The sequence below is a fragment of the Lactuca virosa genome, chromosome 9 (genome assembly GCF_052849685.1).
Source record: "Lactuca virosa cultivar CGN04683 chromosome 9, Lactuca_virosa_CGN04683_v6, whole genome shotgun sequence".
Lineage (NCBI taxonomy): Eukaryota > Viridiplantae > Streptophyta > Magnoliopsida > Asterales > Asteraceae > Lactuca > Lactuca virosa.
In genome coordinates, this window is record NC_136434.1 from 178,752,269 (window position 1) to 178,778,658 (window position 26,390).

Here is a 26,390-nt window from a genome sequence, read left to right on the forward strand (position 1 = left end):
TTTGGATATGACAGAATGCCACATGTTTGAGATAATCACCCATGAGTGTCTGAAAGAAATAGTAATTGTTTCAGATAAAAGGTACATAAATTAGCACCATAACTCTAAACAAACAAACCTGTGTCCCTATAGCTGGGGACATTTTTCTTGCTCCTGAAGAGCTTCTTCCACTGTCTGAACTGCAGCTCTACCTTTCTCAATTTCAGTTCTTGCAAAAGCTCTCTCTTCATCAAGAAGCTTTTTTGCATCTTCTGAAGCCTACATGTAATTATAAATCTTTACCAAAACTAAACAGCAGAAATACAAGAGAAAAAATAATTTCTTTAAGGTGATAAACTAAAATAATGAAATACTATTACTAACCTGCTTTAGAAAACTTGCAAGCTTCTTAACCTCAGCCTTTTCTTGAACCAACTCTCCTTCCCTTTGCTTTATAAAACTTGCTCGGGTAGTTCTTCAAGTTTGCTGCTATTACCCTTCGAAAAAGATTTGTTTAATAATATATTAACTCTTAACATATTAAATAAAAACAATAAAAAATATAATAAAATAAAATAAAATAGACCATACCAATTTCCCTGAAATGACACAAAGTGATTCAGTGTCTACTGCCCTACTTTCCGTACAAAGTTAATCTCATCAAGTAGGTTTGGTTTGGCTATATATCTTTTTTCATGAATCTGTATAGTATAACTGTTCTGAAGTGCTGTTTCTTGTTTACATAATAGCTTAATAGGGACAAGATTTAATCTGCTATATATGGGTATTCCATGTCTTTATGCTGACCATATATGGATGTAATCATGTAAATCACATCTTTGAAAAAAAAATTAAGATGAAGTCCAGAAGACCAGAAGTTTGAAAAATAGAAGCTTAAGCATGTAAATAAACTATCATACCTTAAACTACGATCTACAATACGCCCCAACTCAATAGCAGATTCTCATTGATTACTGAGTACAAAGATAATCAACTCCCACTGGTGTTGGATGTCCTTGAAAAGATGCATGCACATTTAACAGTTGCTGTCGTTTCAAATGATCCATTGTTTATTCAGGTTTCATTCATGGAATTTTCATTCTGAAATTGTTTTTATTATAGATATTTATTATATGGCAATGTTGTTTTTAATCTGATTCTGATGATGAGTTGTTGAACTTGGTTTCCAGGAGGTGATTGGGAAAACAGTGAATTGAACCACTTATGCTGGACTTAGAGCAAGGACAACAGGGGCACCACAGAATCACTGGTGAGTGGAGTAGAAATAAATGGAATTTCCTTTCCATTCCTTTTATAAAACAAAACAATGTGTGTTGTGTTCATCAGGTTTGGCCCAGCTGGAGATCCAAGAGGAGCAGGAATAGGGACTCCTGAAGCTATAAAACTCGTGTGGTCGTGTCACAAAGAGGTCATATACGATGTTGGTCCGGTCCCACATAAATGGCAAATCCCACCCTCCACTTGAAAAAAGACATCAATACCCCTGTGCATTGCATTGCATTCAGTGATGACCTAAGTTGACCACAAGTATATGGAAGCAGAGGAAGCCATTGCTACTTTCATGGACAAACAAACATCATCATCATGTGCTCCTCATTATAACATATTACTCTATGTGTATGCAAAAGCAGGATTGGTGGGGGAAGTGGAGAAGCTTTTTAATCAGCTGCTACTCGCCACAGGATCTGAACCTGATGTTGGGTGTTATAGAACCATGTTTAGATTGTACTTGGACTATGGATATGTGGAAAAAGGCATTTCTTTGTTTGAAACCATTACTGGTACTGCTGGTGTAAAACAAGACAGGTTCATCATGAGTGCAGCTGTTCATTTCTACAGGTCAGCAGGCTTGGTAGCAAAGGCTGAAGCTGTTTTCAGTTGCAGCAATAGTTTAGGCATCCCTTTTCTCAACAATCTTCAAATTGGATCCAAGACAGATTCATTGATAGATTTGAATTTGTAATTGAAAAATGTAAAACGTAAATTGTAATGCAGTTTCTTCATGTGTTTTGTTTTACCTGTACCTGTTTTTGTGATTGTAAAACTGTACAGCTGGTCAATGATGACCCAACTGCCAAAAGCTAATAAAAATTAATGAATAAATTTTATGCTTTCTAAATGAGTAGATTAAGTACCTCATCACCAGGCCTCAAGAAAGCAAACATGGCACATGTAATGGTATGAGTGCCTGAGAAAAACTGAACTAAAGTCTGTTAAGTAAATTGAGAACCTAATAAAAATGGTGGGAAGAACAGATGAATGATTAAAAATGGAAAACCTATGAATGAACAATTGTTGATTCAACACCAAAATTTTCTACAAAATCTTGGTCTAGGGCTTCTCTGCCACCTGCTTCCTGTCTACAAAATCTTGGTCTAGAAAAATTAAGCCGGGAAGAAAAAAGGATTTAGCAAGATAGGGTTCTGGTAGAAGAACGAAAAGATAGGGAAAAAAATCAACCGAAACACACCATAATAAGACATAGGGCGTGTAAATTAGAGCAATAGAAGAAGTAATCCTAAGGTCGTCGGAGCTGATGTTGTCGGAAAGGGGAGGGGAGGTGAGATCTTCGTTCGAGAGTCGACATATCTTGTAGTGATAGTACCTGAAGGTTTCTAGTTCGAATGATTTGGGCTCTGTGGAACCTTGATGTGAGGCCAATCATAAAGCATCCTAGTGCTTCGTCGCAGTGGAAGGTGCGTTATGAGTGTCGATTCGCTTAGGTGACGAAGCAGCAGCAGTGGTGAAAGTTAAAACCTTAAGTCGTCGGTGTCTTAGTCGATAACTTGTACCAAAAAACCTTAAATCGCTTTGAGAGAGGAGTGAGGCCTGAATCACTTTCATTGAGATGGGATATCTTGAAGCGGAGATGTATAGCAGTCCGATAGGGTGGGGATACTTTACCCATGCGGCACAACCGGGCGAATCAAGGGTGTCGAGCTAACCCACAAGAAATCGATTGAAGTTCCTGACTAGAACCTTGCAGTTGCCGTCAAAAAACACACAAAAGTATTGGGCTAACAATATATGTATAATTGATGGTCGCCATTTTGTGATCTTCAGGAATGAACGCGAGTTTTTAAGAAAAAATTGTAGAATGGTTATATGAGTTGTAGCAGAGATGATATCGTGATTAGGGTTTGCAAGAGAAGGGGAGAAGAGAACGAATGGAGATCTTGAAGCGGGGTATTTAAATTTTTTAGAATTTTAAGAGAATTTCATTTCCCCCTTTTAAGAAACGCGCGTTTTGAATAGAAATTATAAAGCGACACTGAAAGAGGACGTACATTTTAGATAAAGTGTCCTCCGTGTTTTTAATTTTTTTACATGCGACACTAATTTAAAGGCACGCAATAATGCCTGACCTAAATCCTTCAATTTTTTGAAGAGATGACACTTTTTTAATGTCACTCTCTTTTGCGTAACATAAATCAATGAGTGTTGTGGTTTGCGCATCGTAAAATGGTCTTTTTCTTGTAGTGTTTGACACTTATGTTTTTATTGACTTGGTTTTTAGGAAACAATATTTTATCCTTAATTAAAAATGGAAATTTTGTTTTGAAAATGAGACGTTAGAAACTTTACGTCTTTTGGGCTACTAGAAGAACTCATATCAAAATTATCATATTGAAATCTTTTGTTATTCTGGTTGGTCAACATGTTCTTTAACTCGCTGATATGTTAGTGGTCATTTCATCTTGTTTGGGGGCGCTCCAATTTCTTGGGAATTGAAGAAGCAGTTAACTATCTCTTTATGTTCAGCTAAGACTGAGTAAAGATCCATGTCGAGGGTGACAACTGAATTAGCTTGGATCAATCTTTTACTAAATGAATTTTAAGTCACAAATATCAAACCGATTCCACTCAAATGTGACAACTTGGAAGCTATCTACATTACTACCAACTCTGTGTTCCATGAACGCATGAAAAATAATGAGTAAGACTTGCCATTTTGTTCACGAAAAGGTTCATCACGGTCTTATCTCTTTGTCTTGAGTAAAAACTGAATAACAATTAGTTGATGTCTTTACAAAGATTTTGAGTGGACCAAATCATCAAGGAACAATTTCCATGCTTGGAATTTTGCAATATCATCCGGCTTGAGGGGTGTGTGTGGGTTAATCAACTAGATATTTAACAGGATAAAGAACCTCGAGGACATTTTTCTAATTTAACTTTAAGTTTTTAGAGTTTGGTTATAGAGTTAGTTGGTCAAATAGTTGGTTTGTTAAAAGTTCTCTGTTTGAATTGCGTTGTATATATAGTTAGTTGTTGAATCAATCAATGAAAACTTTCATTATACTAATTCTTTTTCCACCTTCTAAATCATGTCATCAAATGCGGTCAAATATATTTTTATATAATTTTTCAAAGTAAATCTCAACATATTATTTATACATTAAAAAATTACAACCATGAGAAAAAAGAATATAAATTTAATCATACCAACAATAATAAACCTCGACAAAAATAAATGTATAAACACGAACTATGACTACAGCCGAAAACTGGAAGCAACAACCAAGTCATGAAGCTCCTCCGCTCTCCACTGCCTTAGGCCGCCTGGCCATGGCTATGACCATAACCATTGGCTCCATGAGCGCCGTTCAACTGCTTCTCCTCCTTCTTTCTATTCAAAACAATGAACCACGTAAAAGCTTCCAAGATGGCTGCAATGGCTCCTAGAGATATAAGAACACCGATGTAAGCATGCTTCCATTTCTTCTCCGGATCCAAAATATCGAGTCCTTTAAAGACGTTGATGATTGCGAGAGTGATGACGGTGTACCCAACGCCGCCATGGTAGATGTTCCAATACTTCCTGTATTTGTTATCTGGCTTCGGCCTCAACAGCAGCGCAAATACCTGTAGAGTTCCGAGGACAAAGAGGGTGATCCCGATGTTCCGGTGAGAAGTGTACTTGATACCCTCGGAGTCGCTGCCGAGTTTCAGTCCGGTACCCCATCCGGCAACTCCGACGCCGTAGGCGGTGGCTTGACAGGCGATGTGAATGTAAAACCAGGCGGGATTAGCGACCTTGAATACTTTCACGTAACGCGCCACCATGGCTCCCATCGGCATAAGTATTCCCCAACTGACAGCGTTTAACACTCCATGCGTCTGTCAAATTAACGAAACATAATTTAATCAATCACCTGTACCTTGTGCGTATTATATGTTAAAAGAGATAATATGAAAGAACTCAAGAAGAAAAGCTTACGTTTCTCCGGTGAAGCAGTGAACCACCAACGGGGGCGCCGGCACCAGTCTGCCCGGTGATGAAATCCACCGTTCCTAACGAATTTCGATTCTGAACCCAAAGGATGAGCACCCGGAGCTCCGTTAGAAACCGGACCCGACTGCCAAACCTGATTAAAACTCGTTCTCCCACTAGGCAAAACCAAAGTCTCATGAATCAAAACATCGCCGTTCACTCTCTCCGCCCTGATCGCCGGCACGGCGAAGTTCAACGGAGACTGTTGCAGCCCCGTGCCGTAGCTGGTAACCGCCGATGTATAGCCTTGAACGGATCCGTTTGAGTTGGGTAAAGCAACAAGAGCTTGAGCTCCAAGCATACCCGACCCGTTTAAGTTTAGAGCCCAAGCCACCCACGTCGACGTTGAAACTCCGGTGTGCCGGTAAGCCACGTCCACGGTGCCATTGGTCGGGTGGTAGTTCCAGTGAAGATTCGAGTTTTGAACAGGTAAACTCACACACGTTGCATAGATTTCGTTGTTTCTGAAGTTATAAGAACTGCAATCTTGTTGAGCTAAAGATAAGATCGAATTCGATATCAAAATGCAAAAAAGAAAGTGTATAAATTTTTCCATTTTTGAAACTTTTGAAGATCAAAATCGAGTATTTCTGAGAGATGAACAAGAACATGGGAGAGCTTTTATAGAGCAAAAATGGAGTTGGCTGATTCTTTATTGAGAGGAATCGGAAGAAGCCTCGAAAGAGTTGATGTAGTGCTACTTGTGTTTTCTTTATCATATCATAAGACCAAATATCGAGTATGAATGTTCCAATAATATATGATTTTCTTATTATTATAACTCTAACCGCTTTAGAATGCATTTTGACTATCTAGAAAAAATCGTTTTATCTGACGGTGTTTTACATCGAATTAGATTATCAAATATTTATATCTTTATGGTAGATTCAGAACATTTTGATCTACTGTAATAAAATAAGTTGAGTTAACCATTTTAGACCAAAGAGAAATATCATATTACAAAAATGATCAAGTTTCAATGGCCATGGTTAGATAAATCTCTGAGTTAATTACAATTTTGAACCATGTGGTTGACATGATTTAGTCAAGTTTTTAAAATATGACACCCATGGTTTTCATGATTGGCAGTTTTAGTCCCTTCAAATGCTTACCCTCCACATGTCTCCATTTAATAGATGTAGGATGACAAAAATGTCCCTGTTTTGTCCGATTTTTCTTTTGTAATTTTCTAATTTTAGAGACCATTTATGTTATTTAGTTGAAAATGGAAATAAAAACCCTAATTTGAATCATGTCACCATAACAATCTCTATCGTTATATATACTCTCTCCCATCTCCAACATTTACCTTCATTTCCGGGATCACCCTATTCCCTTCACATTAAACTATTATGACGTCTCTCTCTCTGACTCTCTCTCTCCTCTCTCTCTCTCTCTCTCTCTCTCTCTCTCTCTATATATATATATATATATATATATATATATATATATATATATATATATATATATATAGGCTTAGGTTATTCTATTCAAAGTAATTATCATGTTATTATATGCATAAATGTAGGCCAATCATTTTATTTATTTTAAGAAAATAATTAATACATATTATTTAATTAAATATAATTGAAAAATACCATCTAATTTAACTAGAAGGGTATTTTAGTCAGTTAACATAGATTTAATAAAGGAAATTTGCATATTTTAAGGGATCAAAGATTCTATTAATTTTAAAAATCCGAGTTTACGAATTATAAGGTTTTTAGTTCGGACATTCTGACAGAATATGTTTGAGTATGTTCAAAAATAACAAAATTTCTTGTAGAATAACAAAGTTCTCGAACCATCAATTGAAGAATTAAAACAAAAATTACATTAAATCTTATAGAATACATATAACATTTGCTAAGAATTACATTTATTTTTAAAGAATAAAACTAAAAAAACTTTCAAATCGGGAAAAAAACATCAAAATCTAACAAAGACACTAATACATTCTAAAAGAATAATGTTGCTAAGAATCACTTTCAATTTCATGGTCCATTCTTCAAGCATCAGCTGCTTCTGTGGAAACAAATCCAATGCATAAATCAGTGAGAAAAATATCCATATTCCATTCCAACAGAATTGGAATTCGTGATTCCGTTCTGATAGAATTGGAATTCAAGATTCAGTTACGGTATGCATTCTGTTAGAGCAGGTTGATTTTTCCGGGGAGAATCTGAATCATTTGGTTGTTGCTATTGTTGTTGCAATGGGAAGTTGTACCCTTAGACCATAACATACACTCAATGGATCACCTGTATAGATACACAATTCAGTTTTGATTTTAAGTTAAATAAAAAAAATACAATCAATTTTGTCCCAATTTTCTAATTTAGTTATGCGGAATTGACAACAATCAAGAATATACTTATAATTTGTAAGGTTCTTCTAAATTCCAAACCAAGACTTTTCACAAACACTTGGAATGCAAAAATCAAAGACTTCATTTGAAGCTAGACCCATTACATTAGAAAGAGACATACAAGGATTTGAGGAGGGATTTGATGAGTATGTTTCTCCAATCACAATATGCCGATTTCATTCATCATCACATTAACTATAGCAAACATTTTGGATCTAAAGTCATGGTTTTGATCTAAGGATTTGAGTTTCTACATCTAATCCCATCATAAAATTACGAACACGCAAATTAACAAGTCCCACTACTTCTAATCACAATAGAGCAGTAATACATGAATATTTCACTAAAAGAAACTTAAAATCACAATTAACTAAATCAGTGATTACTCACATAAGTTATTAAGGGATACGATGAAGCGAAGACTTGTAAACAACCGCGTTCAATCGAGCAAACTTACACAGAAACCAATTTCAGAATACAAAGAATTCATGAATCCCGTTTGTTGAAAATCCGTATGAACAGATCGAAGAACGAAGAAACATAGAAAAAAAGAAAGAGTTATGCATCAATTGATAGAACAACAAATAAATATAACAGAAACCATGGAAAAGAAGAAAGAGTGAAAGCTAGTAAAAAATCGACATCAGGGAGGACTCGACAACAGGAAAAATCGGACAAAAACGAACCTTAGCTGGTGAGTGCGACAACAGGGGCGACCGATTAAAGATGATCGAATCAGGGGAGGGTGTTGATTGGGCGGTTGCAGAATCCCTTGCTTTCGCGAATTTGCTGGTGGAGGGGAATCACGTGAGGTTGAGTGGTCAGGATGTTGTGAGAGGTACTGTCCCAGAGCTTCCGCCATAGCTCCTCCCTACTGAGACTCTCGATCTCAACGCTAAACACGAGAACAAGTACCGAAGTCGCTTTCTCAGCCCCCCTTGCGATCGATCGAAATGTCCCGCTCTATGAAGAACACGATGAAGGGCAAACCCACAAAGGGTCGCTGGTGTCGATTTGTTCAATTTAGGGTTTTCAGAATCGGTTTTTAGATAAAGAGGGGAATGAGATTTAAACTGGAGAAATACCATGATTCTAGGGATTATTTTTGGAAGTTATTAAACAAATGACTAAATTACCCTTATTTATTTATTTAATTATTTAATTATTTATTTAATTTTGATTGGCCCACATTTATGCATACAATAACACAATACTTAGTTTAAAAAAATGAACCTAGCTATATATATATATATATATATATATATATATATACTAGTGATGGACCCACGCAAAACAGCGGGGTATATAATTTCTTTCGGCGATATGTTTTGTTTACAAAATATTATGTTCCAAAAGTAAGTTAGTTATGAACTTTATTGAAATGTAATTTTGTTGGTTTATTTAGCCACTTATATAATTAAACTTTCAGTACAGGAATGGTTTAATTTTTATTTATGTATTCAGCCCAATAAGAAGGGATGAATAATACATAAATAGATAGCAATGAACTTTCATTTTATTAGCTAATATCATAGCAAGAAATCGTAATGTAATTTCAACACAAAATTGTTCGGTTTTATCAGACAACTAAAATCACATATAATTTCCAATCATAGAAGGAAATTAGGGCTGAAAGATAATGTCTTATTTGTATCACTTATGTGTGTGTGAAGTGTCAAATAAATCAAAACTGGATTTTGAAAAAAGTTCACACTTTTAATATTGGATCCACACTTATGCTTGTTAAAATTTAGAAAAAAAATACAAACGAAAAGTTACAACATAAATTCAACATTTGTTGAAATACAGATGTATGAACCAAAAGCCATGAAACCTAACTTATCATTACAATTACAACATAAACCCAACTTTTATTGAATAGCACCGTGACAATCACGTGACCAGAAAGACTTAAAAACTTAATAACAAATAAGCCTGCTCTCTACCACCCCCTATCATGAACGAAAAAAAAAATACAATTTCAAAATGTATATGATTACATCCAACTCTCTTCCTTGGAGTAGAGCTGCAATCATCTTGAAATAAAGTTGGAGATTTGATTTCACCTCTATGTCAATCCTCCTTAAATGTCATAAGGCCTTGTGACGTCGCCTGTAGCAAAAAAACAAAAAAAAAAGACTTGCAGAGTTGCAGGTAAAGGTGATAACTATTAATGACATAATGTTAAAGGCATGAACAATTGGGAACATCCTCCAGAATTTATTTTTTTCACATTTTTTATCTGTATATGGTAAAAAGGAATAGACAGCGAGAAGTAAGGGTTCAAAGTTACCGTTGTTATCTTTTCTAGAGTGATTCGTGGACCCTGGATAACAAATCTGCCACCTAAGCAAAGACAAAACGATGAATAACACAAACCATAATACAATTTATAAAATTTGACACCATAATTAAATGACAAAGTAGAAGACACGTAGTTTTTAAATTGCTAATATAAGGACAAACAAGTTGCAATTGCTATGAGCTCCAATTATGCTAATGTATATCATTAAAGCATCATCAGAATACATGGTGAAGCAATGGTTGAAAATCATCAGAAACATGGAATACCTGGATACAAACAACCAAAAAAGCTTCCAGAAGTTGAAAAATAGTTAGAAATGTTAAAAAGGTTAAAGCGATACAAAACTGGAAAAAGTTTATGCCTTACAAATTCTGTCTTGGTTGAAAATTACCAAAAAACCACTAATCTAAATCACTAAATATATACCATGTTACCATCTCAATTACAAATCACAAAAATGAAATGTAAACATACCGGTATCTCATATCAGGAACCTATAAGAGAATGATATATTTAGTGTTTCCTTGTAACAAAACTTGTATCTAGTTTGTTGCAAGAAATACTTCCACATAAGCCAAATTGATCAACATTGGGCTTAGATTCCAATGTTTTCTGAAATCAATTTAAAAACCCACTCATGTAATTTGAAAAATAGTTATGCAATAGATCGATATAAGTTTCTTATAAAAAATAAATCAAATCAAAATTGACCAAAGATATATAAAAAAACGTACATAAAGGGTTAGGGTTACCAGAAGTTAGTACCGGAAACCTAAATAACAAATATTAAAAAAAATGTTTGTTTCTTTTATTCATTGATCCTAACCAGAGATTTAACACATGTTACCAGAATAAGAAACACATAAGAGGGTTAGGGTTAGAAATCATACAGAAGAAAGATGAACAACAAAATAAATCATACCATATATTAACTGAATGGGAGGATGACATGCGTACTGATCTAATGACGCGCTTGGGGAAACATAATCCTCTTTTGTTCTCATGATGATCTTGGTGTTTCACACACTTACTGAAGAAATTTATTAATCCAAAAGGATAAAAGTTCATTAGTCATGGTCTAGTAGTTGTGGCCTAAGGTCGATCTAGGTTTCCAGGATCGAAAGAGGTGGGAGAAGAACACCGACATCATGGTGCATGAATGATCTGATAGCGGTGGGCTTTATAGTAGGGGAGAGGAACAAAGGGACGTAGACTTCAAATTTTGAAAATTGAATCAAACATGCGACATTTAAGGATATTTGTAGAAGCCTAATGGATCTATAAGGTTTCAAATTTTAAATGCACGTGGATACCAATGGAAAAGAATCAAGGAGATCAGATTTTGGGAGAATTATAAGAGTTCAAACGTGGAGAAAAGGCTAGGTTATAAAATAATATTATTTTATTAGTGGTTACTTGTACTATTGCCTTAATGATTTGAACGTCTTAAAAAAATATTATTATTATATTCAATCTATTTTTAGAAATAGTGAGATTTCCTTTATAATATAGTATAAGTATATATATATATATATATATATATATATATATATATATATATATATATATATATATATATATAGAGAGAGAGAGAGACGAGTTTATTGTCGAACCATCTTCAGGGAACGAACCAACGAACCAATTAATAGCCCTACGATCACAACGAACTGATAAAATTTCAAAAGATTAGATTTAACTTTCTTAAAAACACGTTTTAATTTTAATTGAGATTATATCTGGAAAGAAAAAAATATTAAATTGATTTAAATTAATCGATTATTGAATTAATATTGATATCTGATAAAAATAAGTTATTCATCTATCAGATGCATAGTATTTGTACGATAAACTAAAAATAAATTTGTGAGAGATTAGATTCGAATATGTTAATCTAGATCGATACAATGAAAATAAAAAGTTATGAATTTATCAAACGCACAGTCGATGTACAATAAAAAAAACTTGAATTCGTGAGTGTTTTGATTCGAATATGTTAATGTTGTTGATTAAATTTAATCTATGAACTGACTTGATTTTGCTTTTAGTTAATGCTAATTCAAATTAGTGGAAAATGAAGTTGAATACAGATTGATATCTGTAACATCCCAAAAACATGATTATTTTTTTTTTCATTTTTAATTTAAAGGAAATCATTGTTTTCAAATCAAAATCATATCCATTAAGTGTCCAATACAAATATCATCAAGATCTGTGTAACATAAAATCTCCAAAAACATATCACCGAAGGATGTGTATGATCAAGCATTCGCCTTGCCACGTTCATCTGAAGTACCTTAAACAATACACTGAAATTGTAAGCCAAAACTTAGTGAGTTCCCCCTAAGGTACCACCACACAAACATATAACATATCCAATATTGCATGTTGGGTCCACAACCTAGCTCCCGGTTGGCTTACCTTGGCCCACAACCTCCCGGTTGGATTGCCCTGCATATAACGTACTGGGTCTACAACCTCCCGGTTGGATTGCACGGTCTGTTGACTGAGAGCACAAAGCAGTACAATCTCAACCCCAAACATGGGAAGCTCCAAAGGCTGAAGCTTTCCATGTGGCCTCTGATGCTCGGCTTTGGCCATCCGGCAGGTCAAACACCGCTCAACATACCAGACTATCTCCTATTTCATGCACGACCACCAATAAGTAAGTCGCAAATCCCGATACATCTTGGTGGCTCCAACGTGTATCAAAAATCTAGACTTGTGTGCCTCCTCCAGTATAGCATGCCTGACCCCACCAAAATCTGGTACATATACTCGACCTTATCAGGTCAACAACCCTCGGATGTCGGTAGAAAACCTATCGATCTTGCCGCTGAGTCGCTCCTGCTTCCAGTTCTCTTTCTTGACCCCCTCTACCTGAGCCTCCCTAATCATACCCAACAATGGAGAAACAATAGAAATCCTCATACAAATTCTCCCAACAGCGGAACTAGCCGTCTTGCGGCTCAATGTATCAGCGACCACATTCGCTTTTCTCGAGTGGTACAGAATCTCACAGTCATAATCCTCGACCACGTCCAGTTACCTGCATTGCCTCATATTCAGATTCGGCTAATCCATGAGATATCATAAAATCTTGTGATCCGTGTAGGTGGTACAATGGACCCCATATAGATAATGTCGCCAAATCTTTAGAGAAAACACCGCTGCTCCTAACTCTAAATCATGATTCGGATAACGAACCTCATGCAGCTTCAGCTGCCGAGAAACATAAGCAATAACTCTCCCTCGCTGCATAAGAACCATCCCAAGGCCGGTGATGTGCACATCACAAAACACCACGAAATCCTCAACACCCTCAGGGAGAGTTAACATTGGGGTTTCATATAACTTCCGCCTCAAATTCTCGAATGTAGCCTGCTGCTCAGGACCCTAGCGGAAATGAACACCCTTCCTCGCCCGACGATTGAGGGGTAACACAATCTTGGAAAAGTCCTGAATAAATCCCATATAATACCATGCTAATCCCAAGAGTGGTACGGAAAAGTCCTGAATAAATCTCAGGTGGGGACTTTTGGAACTTCCCACTGCATAAAAGCCTCAACTGTGGCCGTGTGGACCAAAATCCCGCTCTGGTTAACGAGGTGTCCCAAGAACTGAACGTATCGTAACCAAAACTCATACTTTGAGAACTTGGCATAAAGTCGTTCCCACCTCAATACTCCTAGAAGCTCTCGAATGTGCTCCTCGTGCTGCTCCCTGGTCTTGGAATTGACGAGTATATCATCAATGAAAACAATAATTGGTCAATCGAGCATTGGCCTGCATACCCGATTCATCAAATCTATAAATTCCGTCGGTGTATTATTGAGCCCAAACGACATCACCACGAACTCGTAATGACCATAACGAGTCCGAAACATGGTCTTCTCCATGTCCTCCTCTCTAACCCTTATCTGATGATACACCGACCACAAATCGATCTTGGAGAACCAAGATGCATCCTACAATTGATCGAAGAGGTCATCAATCTGCGGAAGTGGGTAACGGTTCTTCACCGTCAATTTTTTCAATTCTCGGTAATCAATGCACTTCTGGTGTGAACCATCCTTCTTCTTGACAAACAAAATTGGTGCTCCCTACTATTGGATTAGGTGTCTAAGCCCATAACTATAATTGGTATGTATTTGACACGAGAGTAGCATGGTCCATTTGGGTAGCATATCACCAAGACAATTTGATAGGATAGACTTTTGAGAAGAGGTTATTTATGATTTATTAATATATTATAAGTTCTAATATATTAATATGAAATCATATTATTTAATTAGCATTGATCAAGAATTAATTTGGAATTAATTATGTGATCAAAAGAGACTGATTAAATATATGGGGATTGATTATGTAAATCATTCATTCTTATAATGTGGGCTTATGATCCATAGTTCTTTAAGTTGGGCTAAACCCATGTGGTGACCCATGGATGATCCATGGAGGTTTAAACCCATGGAGCATAAGGAATATGGAAAGTCATGCCCATTAGGGTTTACATGGTGTCACCCCTAATCATGCCACACTATATAAGAAGCCCCTTAGCATCCAAAATGGCATACTAGATCCTTGGAGTTCCATGAGCCGATTTTGGTGTAAGAAATACTCTCTCAAAAGTATCCTTTGTTCTAGGTGTGTTGTGATTCCATTTGAGGCATTCAAACTATTGGTGCTAAGTTCTTAAAGGTCCAAGGTTTCCAGCTGCAATAAAAGGTATGTCATCTAACTAGAATTTTGTAGTAAAGATACTCCATTGTATGCTAGTTAGGATGATCATTTGGAATATTGAAAGTTTGCATGTATATTAGAGAAAACATAGATCCAAAGCATTTAGGGTTTCATGTACACCTTAGGAGTGTTAGAATGCTCAAAACCCATCACCTACGACGACCGGATAGGCTGAAGGCCCTGCGAGGCGGTCCAGTCAGGCCGATGGCCCATAGAGCGGTTCGGGAAGGCCGTAGCCCTGCGAGGCAGTCCAGTCAGGCCGTCTGCTCGTGGAGTGGTCCAGATAGGCTATAGGCCCTGCGAGGCAGTCCAATCAGGTTGGTTGCTCATGTTTACATGTTGTTGTTTGTTATGTTTATGTGGTGGTACTTTAGGAGAAGTCATTAAGCATTGGCTTATAGTTTTAGTTTTGTTTTTAGGTACTTCAGAGGACCGTGACATGGCGAAGGTGTGACCGTACACATCCTAATTTTTATGTTGTTGATCTTGGGAGACTCAGTGTATGTAAACAATAGCAATGATAAACCATTAAACATGTCAGTAAATATATTTTATCCTTATAACTTAATTACATTCGTGTCTCCAAAAGTCAACAATGGTCATGATAATATGTATAATCGGTGACTATAAGTGAATATTTATGACTCTATAGGAAAAAACACATTGCTATAAGTGTATTATTCATGACGGTTATCAAAATAAGATAAATACATGTCTAGAAACACTCTACCATATAATAACAAGTTTGACCTATAATAACGGGTTTTCTTGGGTTATACTCACCACAACTGAACGAAAGCATAACTTATCTTCAATGACCTGAGCTTTCCTCTCATGTTGAATGAAAAAATGGGCATAAAATGTCTATAATGGCGGGTTTTTTACGTGGATAAAGCTCAGTTTTGTACTAGTGATATCAATAACAATTGTAATTTTGGAAACAATATAAATCAAACGCAAATAACCCTTTAAGTTATCCAAAATCTCTTGGATACTATGAAAGACAAAGTAAAAGAAGATGTGAATCGTATTCTCGATACACGTCTAGAAGAAAGTTAACAACTTTCTTCTCCTCGTTCTTCAAGGAGAAAATCTTTCAGCAGTAATAACGATGGCAGAGATTCATCTCATGTTAGAGATAGTGGTATTGAATCGGAAGGATGGAAAGGGTAATCGTTTATGTCTTTCATGGCCTGTAAGCCCAAAGATTATCATGGTAGCTTGAAACCAAAAGTTACGATGCGGTGGATTTAGGAAACAGAAAGAGTTCTAGAAAGTAGCAGACTTAAAAAGAAAGAGATGTTGATTTATGCTTCCCGTTTACCCAAAAATTATGCATTAATATGGTGGGATACCTTATAAGAGACCTTGTGAAAGAAGACACTTTATAAGTGGTTTATAACTGGTCTTGGGAAGAATTAACTAATAGGTTGAAAGAAAAGTTTTGTCCCTTTAGATATATTGAAAAACTTCAAAAAGAAAATCTCCTTTGAAGAAAGGTAACATATCGGTAAATGAGTATACGAGAAAGTTTACGACAACCAACCATAACAAAGTAGTCTTCTCATAACAAAGTATTACGTTTGAATTTGATGAAGTTTGATACAACCAACCATTGTATTTCTTAACAACCTTTGACTTTTGTTCTGCTTGAGCATCATTTGATCTCAATGTGATATCAACAACACTTTCAAAAAATCGAAGTTATATCTATTTTATTTACTTAGCTTGAAGAAGAGTTTTCACCCTCATGCTTCACGTTATTTTTGAAAATTGTACAGTGTTATTTACGAAAATGTTTTATCACTAAAAAATGTTCGAAAAATCATATGATGTTCGAAATTTCAAACATATTTTATGTAAGAGAAATTTGCTTGGAAATATGTCTTCAAATGTCCAGTTTTTGAACAAATGTAATATCAAAAAATTTAGAAAAAATGGTTAACATTTAATATTTTCCATAAGTTTTCAAAGTAAATCTCAACATACAAATACATGTGTATATAGATTATACTATTATTTATACAGTAAAAAATTACAACCATGAGAAAAAAGAATATAAATACCAACAATAATCAACCTCAACAAAAACAGATGTATAAACATGAACTATCACTACCACCCAAAACTGGGAGCAACAACCAAGTCATGAAGCTCCGCCATCCTCCACTGCCTTACGCCGGCTGGCCATGGCTGTGACCATAACCGTTCGCTCCATGAGCGCCGTTCACCTGCTTCTCCTCCTTCTTTCTGTTCAAAACAATGAACCACGTAAAAGCTTCCAAGATGGCTGCAATGGCGCCAAGGGATATAAGAACACCGATGTAAGCATGCTTCCATTTCTTCTCCGGATCCAAAATATCGAGTCCTTTAAAGACGTTGATGATTGCGAGAGTGATGACGGTGTACCCAACGCCGCCATGGTAGATGTTCCAATACTTCCTGTATTTATTATCTGGCTTCGGCCTCAACAGCAGCGCAAATACCTGTAGAGTTCCGAGGACAAAGAGGGTGATCCCGATGTTCCGGTGAGAAGTGTACTTGATACCCTCGGAGTCGCTGCCGAGTTTCAGTCCGGTACCCCATCCGGCGACTCCGACGCCGTAGGCGGTGGCTTGACAGGCGATGTGAATGTAAAACCAGGCGGGATTAGCGACCTTGAATACTTTTACGTAACGCGCCACCATGGCTCCCATCGGCATAAGTATTCCCCAACTCACAGCGTTTAACACTCCATGCGTCTGTAAAATTAACGAAACATAATTTAATCAATCACCTGTACCTTGTGCGTATTATATGTTAAAAGAGATAATATGAAAGAACTCAAGAAGAAAAGCTTACGTTTCTCCGGTGAAGCAGTGAACCACCAACGGGGGCGCCGGCACCAGTCTGCCCGGTGATGAAATCCACCGTTCCTAACGAATTTCGATTCTCAGAACCCAAAGGATGAGCACCCGGAGCTCCGTTAGAAACCGGACCCGACTGCCAAACCTGATTAAAACTCGTTCTCCCACTAGGCAAAACCAAAGTCGCATGAATCAAAACATCGCCGTTCACTCTCTCCGCCCTGATCGCCGGCACGGCGAAGTTCAACGGAGACTGTTGTAGCCCCGTGCCGTAGCTGGTAACCGCCGATGTATAGCCTTGAACGGATCCGTTTGAGTTGGGTAAAGCAACAAGAGCTTGAGCTCCAAGCATACCCGACCCGTTTAGGTTCAGAGCCCAAGCCACCCACGTCGACGTTGAAACACCGGTGTGCCGGTAAACCACATCGACGGTGCCGTTGGTCGGGTGGTAGTTCCAGTGAAGATTCGAGTTTTGAACAGGTAAACTCACACACGTTGCGTAGATTTCATTGTTTCTGAAGTTATAAGAACTGCAATCTTGTTGAGCTAAAGATAAGATAGAATTCGATATCAAAATGCAAAAAAGAAAGTGTATAAATTTTCCCATTTTTTAAACTTTTGAAGATCAAAATCGAGTATTTCTGAGAGATAGAACAAGAACTTGGGAAAGCTTTTTATAAAGCAAAAATGGAGTTGACTGATTCTTTATGGTTACGAATTAGAAGACACCTCGAAGGTTGATGTGTCATGTGTGTGCTACTTGTGTTTTTTTATATTATTTCATATGACCAAATATTTGGTATGAATGCTTTATATTATTACTTTTTTTATTATTTTTTAACCAAAACTGTGGAAATCACTTTCCAAACGCGTAATTTTTTTTGTCGTTTTTTAATCAACCTATATTTATGTTATATTATTATATGATTTTGGTAATATAATTCACATACTTTATAAGAATATTGACTATCTCCAAAAATCCGGCTTTTAGTATCGAATTCAATTATTAAAGATTTGTATACATTTATTCAAATATTATAAATATAAACAAGTTTCGTTCATAACATAGCGAAAAAGAAGCTGATAAAAAATATGGATCAGCATCATAAAAGAAAACCTTTTGTAATTAGAATAAATCTTTAAAAAATAAGAAATTAAATATCCTCCTACAATTTCCGTTCTATTTATCTTTCTACCCATTTTAAATGGTAAAATGTGGATTAAAATTAAGGAAAATTAAATATGACACATGCCATCATTTAACATGGATAGGAGGATGGTATGAAGAAATTGTAGGAGGATATTTAATTTCTATTAAAGAATATATATAATTGAGCAAAGATACACGAAGTTTGATTATTGAAATCTTGGTGATGATTATGTCATGGTGACGTAATATTATGTTTACGTTCCCATTTGTTGAATCATAAATCCAACTACTCCATTTGACGCATCCAACTGCTACATTGTTTATCTATATTACCAAACCTGCGTATTATTGAATCAATCTGCCACATAAGGCTTGGGTTTGCTTCGAGGTTTGTGTTTTAACAAATATAAAACGATAGTACTTGAGGTAAACATGTGTTGTAAATATATTTAATTGATGTATTCTTTATAGAAATTTCAAAGAAGCACATGGAACTTGGAACAATTCAATTATGATTTCTAAATAATGTTATTTATAAATATACAATTATGATTTCTAAATAACGTTATTTATTAATATACATATTAAAGGCATAAAATTGTTATGAACAGTAATATATGTGAGGGAGGAGCTGATGAACAGATCGGCTTAGTTTTTATTTTATACATAAATGGTCCCTGGATTTTGTTGACCATGGCAGTTTTGGTCCATTTTTGATTTTTTTTTTTGTTTTTGTCGTTTTAAAAGAACCGATTTTTAACGTCTTGGGCAAATCCCTAGATCATCAACTAGTTCGGAGAAATTCATAAACATGGCGAAAGGGAATGAGAAAAGATAATATTTTGTATTTTGAACTTTTTGTAAAAATATACAGTAAATAAAAATAAATTTTTAGGTTATTTATATTTTTCTAAATGTTGTAATATTGGTTAAGGAGAACAATGATTTTAAGTTATGTTTGGTGTAATATCCAGAAAATTAGAGTAAATTTAAATTTTTCAAAAACATCCCAATAACCATAAATGTTTACAAAACAGTTGTTTCAAAAGTATTATTCAATAATCAGAGTGTCCCAAAATCTAAATAACATAAATCTGAAGGATGTGCACGATTACGCATTCATCTTGTCACGGTCATATGAAGTATCTGAAACAATAAACTAAAACTATAAGCCAAAACTTACTGAGTTCCTCCAAAGTACCACCACACAAACAAATAACCAGACAAATATCGGGTCCATTACCTTTCGGTTGGATTACCCCCAGCCCACAACCTTTCGGTGGAATGCCCCGGCCCACAACCTTTCGGTTGGATTGCCAATATATAATGGGTCCACAACCTCCTGGTTGGATTACCCCCGGCCCACAACCTTTCGGTTGGAATGCCCTGGTCAGTTGACTGACAGCACAAAGCAGTATAGTCTCAACCCCACCATATCATATCGACATATACATAACAATTAACATATATCTAGCAATAGATAAACATATAACCAGTCAGCAGACAAACATGCAGATCTACATATCACTACCGCATGGCAACTTCCTCTTTACCAGGATAAAGATATAACAGATCACTATAGCATAGCGACATCATATATAATAGGATACACAATCTAGTGGGTCGACATTGGTGCCTTCGACCCACGAGTACAGAAAAGAAAATTCACCTCTCCGTCTGAAAAGATAGCTGATCAACATGTTACTCTGAATACAAACTCTACCGATCACCTTTACAACAAACAGTGACCAAATCTCAGTCCATATCTCAAATACCCAAAATACCATTAGGTCAAACTTGGTCAAAGTCAACATATCTAGTCGTCATATCGTGGCCTCCTTGGCGACGTCATGGCCATAATCCGACAAAACAGGTGGGTCTTGACCAAGTCACCACGTCGTGGTAACCTTAACCACGCCGTGGTGATGAGTCTGAACAGCTTAAACCATTATGTTGTTTTCTTCAACAATCTGAGCTCCTAAAGCTCAGATCTGGTCCTTCATATGGTCTTTATAGGTAAAGTTTCCAACTTTATCCCTCAAAACCCTTCATAAGCCAATGTCCCAACCCTAACCTCTAATGGTAGCATAAGGCATCAAGACTCTTATTAAGCACCCAATCCTTAGATTTGCACCTCCAAAGTTTCCAGAAGGATTTCATGCTCCTAAGGGACCATAAAAACTGTGGCTTTATGGACATGCATGTCCAACGCATGCATTTTCCATTTTTGGTCAAAAATAGGGTTTTATGACCAAAACCCCCATGCATGACATCAAAACTCGATTATAAGTCAGATCCAAGACACTAAATGCTCTACTTGATTTGGAGGTTCATAAAGTTGCAAACTTTATGAGATCCCATTACTTAAATCCATAAATTCATGGAAAAAGTGGACAAAATCCAAAGATGTAGCAACATGGTAAGAAAAAGGTTGAATCTTGGACACTCACCAAGGTCCAGGGGATATGTTAGCTGGAGAGATGATGTTTTCCAAGCAACCACCACGCCAAGAACTTCCTTCTCCTTTAAAAATCACCAAAAAGCACCAAGAATGAGCTCACAACTTCAATGGAGGCTAGGGCTAGAGTTTATGTGGTTGGGAGGAAGATAGAAACTAAAATCCTAGCCTTAATGTTCTTTATATAGGGTCCAAGGCCCAAAATTAGGGTTTTCACTTAAAACACCTGCCACGTCGTTGTGCCCAAGACCACACCATGCAGGTCATTAGAATCCTACGATTCAAAATGCCCCGCCACGTCGCGGTGATGCTCCACCATGCCATGGCCACCCCAATTAAAATTTATATATAAAATTTGATTCATACCTGGACCAGCTGTTACAATTCTCCTCCACTTGAATTAGACTTCGCCCTCGAAGTCCGCTACTGTGAACAAATCGGGGTAGTGCTCTCGCATCTTCGCCTTGGGTTTCCAAGTCTATTTGGAACCCTTCTGATGCTGCCACTGAACCTTGACCAAATACACTACCTTTTTACACAAAGCCTTCGTCTTCCGATCCAAAATCGTCACTAGCCTCTCCACATAATTTAGGCGATCATCAACCTGAATATCCTCCAAGGGAACCAGCACCAAATCATCTTGCACACACTTCCGAAGCTGAGAAAAATGGAAAGTTTTATGAATCTAACTGAGCTCGTCAGGAAAATCCAGCCTGTAAACCACGTTGCCAACCCTGGCAATCACTCGAAATAGACCAATATATCGGGGCCCCAACTTACCCCTCTTCCTGAAGCGTATTACACGCTTCCAGGGTGATACCTTTAGCAAAACCATGTCGCCAACCTGGTACTCCAGCTCAGATCGACGCTTGTCATCTGGAGGACTACCTCAATTCTTCCTATAAATCTATGACCAACCTCTCCCCAACATACTGGGGTACGACACTTTCTCCCATGGACAAGCTCGAATGGCAGGGCACCAATACTAGAGTGATAACAGTTGTTGTAAGAAAACTCAGCTAAGGGAAGGTAGGAGTCCTAACTTTGACCGAAATCAATCACATAGGCTCGCAACATATTCTCCAGTGTCTGAATGGTCCGCTCATTCTGACCGTCAGTCTGTGGATGATAAGCAGTTCTGAGATGCAAACTTGTACCCAGTTCCTCATGGAACTTTTGCCAAAAATAGGATGTGAACCAAACATATCGATCAGATACACTGCAGACTAGAATACCATACCGAGCAACAATTTCACACACATATAAATCGGCCAATTTCTCGGCCGAAGAACCCTCTCGAATGGCTACAAAGTGGGCACTCTTGGTCAAACGGTATAATATAACCCATATCGAATCGAATCCCTTAACCGTCCTGTAACACCCAAAAATTTCGAACAAATTTAAACTTTCAAAACATGTCAAGTTCATCAAAACATTACAACTTTGTTTTCAAAATACATTCTATCAGAGTATTCCCAGAAACATAAACATAACAGGAGGAGCTGTACGATCATGCCTTCGCCTTGCCACGATCCCCTGATGTACCTGAAACAATAAACTGAAACTGTAAGCCCGAAAGCTTAGTGAGTTACCCCCAAAATACCGATACACATACAGTCCACATAACCATGTCAGCAATAACATATCATAGCAAAACTGAATAGAACAACACATAACGGGTCCACAGCCCTACAGACTGTAATACCCCCGAGCCCACAGTACGAGTCTCCCTCAGCCCGTAACTGGAATGTTCCCGAGCCCACAGTACGAGTCTCCCTTAGCCCGTAACTGGAATGCTCCCGAGCCCACAGTACGAGTCTCCCTTAGCCCGTAACTGGAATGCTCCCGAGCCCACAGTACGAGTCTCCCTTAGCCTGTAACTGGAATGCTTCCAGGGTTTGTTGGCTACCGTACGAAGCAGTACAACCTCAACCCATCCCATATAACAATCACATAACATAACATAACCACTGAGCATGCAATAATCATATAACATCACAGGTAGTCCTACAGATCTACCTAATTTGCATAACCACTAGCATGCAACACTAACTCATACCCAACATCTAACACTGCTAGGATAACATATCCAATGGGCCGGCCTTGGTGCCTTAGACCCCTTAGTATAGTGAGGATAACTCACCTATCAAATGTCGACTCGGAAGATAAAACCCAACTCTTGAATCGCTTGGCACAGGCTCCACCACCTAATACCATAGCACAATATACTCATAAGTCCTTAACCTTATAAGGTACTCCATAACCCACTAGTCAACCCCTGGTCAAAGTCAAAGTCCTCAGTCAAGGTCAACAGTCCATGTTGACCTTACTCGCCGAGTACCCTCAGCTAGTCGTCAAGTTCCTTGAAGCACTATTCCACTCGTCGAGTCATCGAGGTGACTCGTCGAGTTTCCTCGATTCTCGACCCACTCTAAGGCTACCCGTCTAGTTTTCCTTTTTGCACACGACCGACACACACACATTCATAACTTGGGGAAAACTCATCCGACTCGCCGAGTTGTTCTTCAACTCGCCGAGTTTTATGGTAATCTTCATCGGACTCCCCGAGTTGTTCATCCAACTCGTCGAGTCCACGACCATCTTCATGTGACTCGCCGAGTCAACCTTGCGACTCGCCGAGTTCATTCAGTCCTTTTTCCATACAGACTTGTTTTGAGCCATGCAGCGGCTCCAAATCACAGATCCAAGCTTCTAGGGCATGCTTATCGCGTAAAGTTGCAAACTTTACGTGCATGCATGGCTATAAAGGCTCTAAATGCCTATTTTAAGTTCTTAATGGAACTTCATGCTCAAGAGGGACCTTAATCATGACCAAAACTGAGACTTTATGCTTATAGAATCCAAGGAGGGTCCAGATCTGAAGTTACAACCTCAGATCTAGCCCATAGCTCATCTTTCCAACTTAATATCTCATCAAAAACCCTAAAACTCAACCAATAGAAGAGATTCACATAGAAAAGGCGATTTGGTTACCTCCAGAAGATGATAACTGAGATAAGAGTTGATTCCCACACTCTACTTGCTCCAATCTCCTTCTCCTCTAAGCTTTCCCCCTCCAAGGATCCTCTCTTCAAGCTTCAAACACACAACGTATTAGGGTTTTCTGAGCTCTCAAATGACTGCAAAGAGGCCAAAGGAGGCTTATCATTCCTTAAATAGGGTGCAAAACCCCGGGATTTAGGGTTTCATCTGCCAGCTCCTACTCGTCGAGTCAACCTTAGTGGACTCGTCGAGTAGGTCACTGAATACGCGTTCCAACCCCGCTGCTACTCGACGAGTAGGGCAACCAACTCGTCGAGTAGGACATTAAACCAATTAACCTTTTATTTAAATCCATACCTGGAATCGGGGCGTTACACGTCCAAGGTAATTTGGTGATGAAATCCATAGTAGTATGTTCCCACTTCCACATGGGAACCTTCAAGGGCTACAACTTGCCATGCGACCTCTGGTGCTCGGCCTTGACCATCCGACAGGTCAAGCACCTCTCGACATATCAAGCTATCTCCCTCTTCATGTACAACCACCAATAACTAAGCCTTAAATCCTGATACATTTTGGTGGCTCCTGGGTGTATCAAAAATCTGGACTTGTGTGCCTCCTGCAGCACAACCTGTTTGACCCCACCAAAACCTGGTACCCTTACCTGACCATACCGGGTCAATAATTCACGGCTATCGGTAGAAAACTTGTCAATCTCGCGTTTGAGTCGCTCATATTTCCAGTTCTCTTTCTTGACTCCCTTAGCTTGAGCCTCCTAACCATACCCAACAATGATGAATCGATCGAAATCCTCATACATAGGCCCCCGCCATCAAATCTAACCGCCTTGCGGCTCAAATCATCCGCGACCACATTTTCTTTTCCTGGGTGGTATAGAATCTCAAAGTCATAATCCTTGACCACGTCAAGCCACCTACGTTGCCTTATATTCAGATTCAGATGATCCATGAGATATCTCAAACTATTGTGGTCCGTTTAGATAGTACACCAGACCCTATAGAAGTAATGCCGCCAACTTTTGAGAGGAAACACCACTGCTCCCAACTCCAAATCATGAGTCGGATAATGAACCTCATGCGGCTTCAGCTGTCGAGAAGCATAAGAAATAACCCTCCCTTACTTCATAAGAACTACCCTCAGGACGGTGATGGATGCATCACAAAATACCACAAAATCCTCAAGACCCTCAGGGAGGGTCAACACTGGGGTCTCACATAACTTCTTCCTCAAGGTCTCAAATGCAGTCTACTGCTCAGGCCCCCAACGGAAATCCACGCCCTTCCTCGTTAAACGAGTGATGGATATAACAATCTTGGAGAAGTCTTGAATAAATCTCTGATAATACCCTATTAATCCCAAGAAACTCCTGATTTCCAAGGGAGACTTCGGAACCTCCCACTGCAATATGGCCTCAATCTTGGACGGATCGACCAAAATCATGTTCTGGTTAACGAGGTGTCCTAAGAACTGGACCTCCCGTAACCAAAACTCACACTCCGAGAACTTGGCATATAGCCATTCCCGCCTCAAAACTCTCATAAGCTCTCGAAGCTGCTCCTCATGTTGCTCCATGGTCTTGGAATAGACCAGGATATCATCAATGAAAACAATGACTAAAAACGATCACGTATCGGTCATAACACTCGATTCGTCACATCCATAAATCTTGTCGGCGCATAGGTGAGCCCAAACGGCATCACCGCGAACTCGTAATGACCATAAGGAGTCCGAAACGCGATCTTCTCTACGTCCTCCTCTCTAACCCTCGTCTGATGATATCCTGACATCAAATCGATCTTGGAGAACCTAGATGCACCCTACCACTAATCGAAGAGGTCATCAATCTGCGAAAGTGGGTAACAATACTTCACTGTTAACTTGTTTAACTCCCCGTAATCAATGTATATAAGGTGTGAACCATCCTTCTTCTTGACAAACAAATACGGTGCTCCTCACGACGAACTGCCCGGTCTAATGAACTGCTTGCCTAACAGCTCCTAAAGCTGAGAGGAAAACTCCTGCATCTCAGGTGGTGCCAAAAGGTGCGACGCCTTATAAATCGGAGCCACACCTGGAACCAAATCGATCCTAAACTAAACCTGCCTCTCAGGAGGCACACTTGGTAAATCCTACGGGAACACATCTGCGAACTATCTGACCACATGCACATCTGAAACCGAAATCTGCTTCCCAACTCGAGTTTCAACTATGTATGCAAGATAAA

The 26,390-nt window shown here is 38.0% G+C and overlaps 1 protein-coding gene, 1 long non-coding RNA gene and 1 pseudogene across 3 annotated transcripts; 1 reads left to right on the forward strand and 2 right to left on the reverse strand.

Moving 5' to 3' along the window:
- The first annotated feature begins 949 nt into the window (after positions 1-949).
- Positions 950-1,491, forward strand: LOC145135889 (uncharacterized). Its single transcript, XR_013720111.1, has 3 exons — positions 950-1,057; positions 1,170-1,249; positions 1,327-1,491. It is a non-coding gene; the product is annotated as an uncharacterized LOC145135889 (long non-coding RNA).
- A 2,873-nt stretch (positions 1,492-4,364) lies between these two features.
- LOC145140885 (cytochrome b561 and DOMON domain-containing protein At5g35735-like) lies at positions 4,365-5,890 on the reverse strand (annotated as a pseudogene). The gene is made up of 2 exons (XR_013722328.1): positions 5,222-5,890; positions 4,365-5,121 (listed from the first exon to the last, which is right to left on the reverse strand). The product of XR_013722328.1 is annotated as a cytochrome b561 and DOMON domain-containing protein At5g35735-like (transcript).
- Positions 5,891-16,668: 10,778 nt separating this feature from the next.
- On the reverse strand, positions 16,669-18,198 carry LOC145138001 (cytochrome b561 and DOMON domain-containing protein At5g35735-like). The gene is made up of 2 exons (XM_079072143.1): positions 17,530-18,198; positions 16,669-17,429 (listed from the first exon to the last, which is right to left on the reverse strand). Exons 1-2 carry the CDS (start codon positions 18,139-18,141, stop codon positions 16,863-16,865), a joined length of 1,179 nt encoding a protein of 392 aa, XP_078928269.1. The 5' UTR covers positions 18,142-18,198; the 3' UTR covers positions 16,669-16,862.
- Between the last annotated feature and the right edge of the window lie 8,192 nt (positions 18,199-26,390).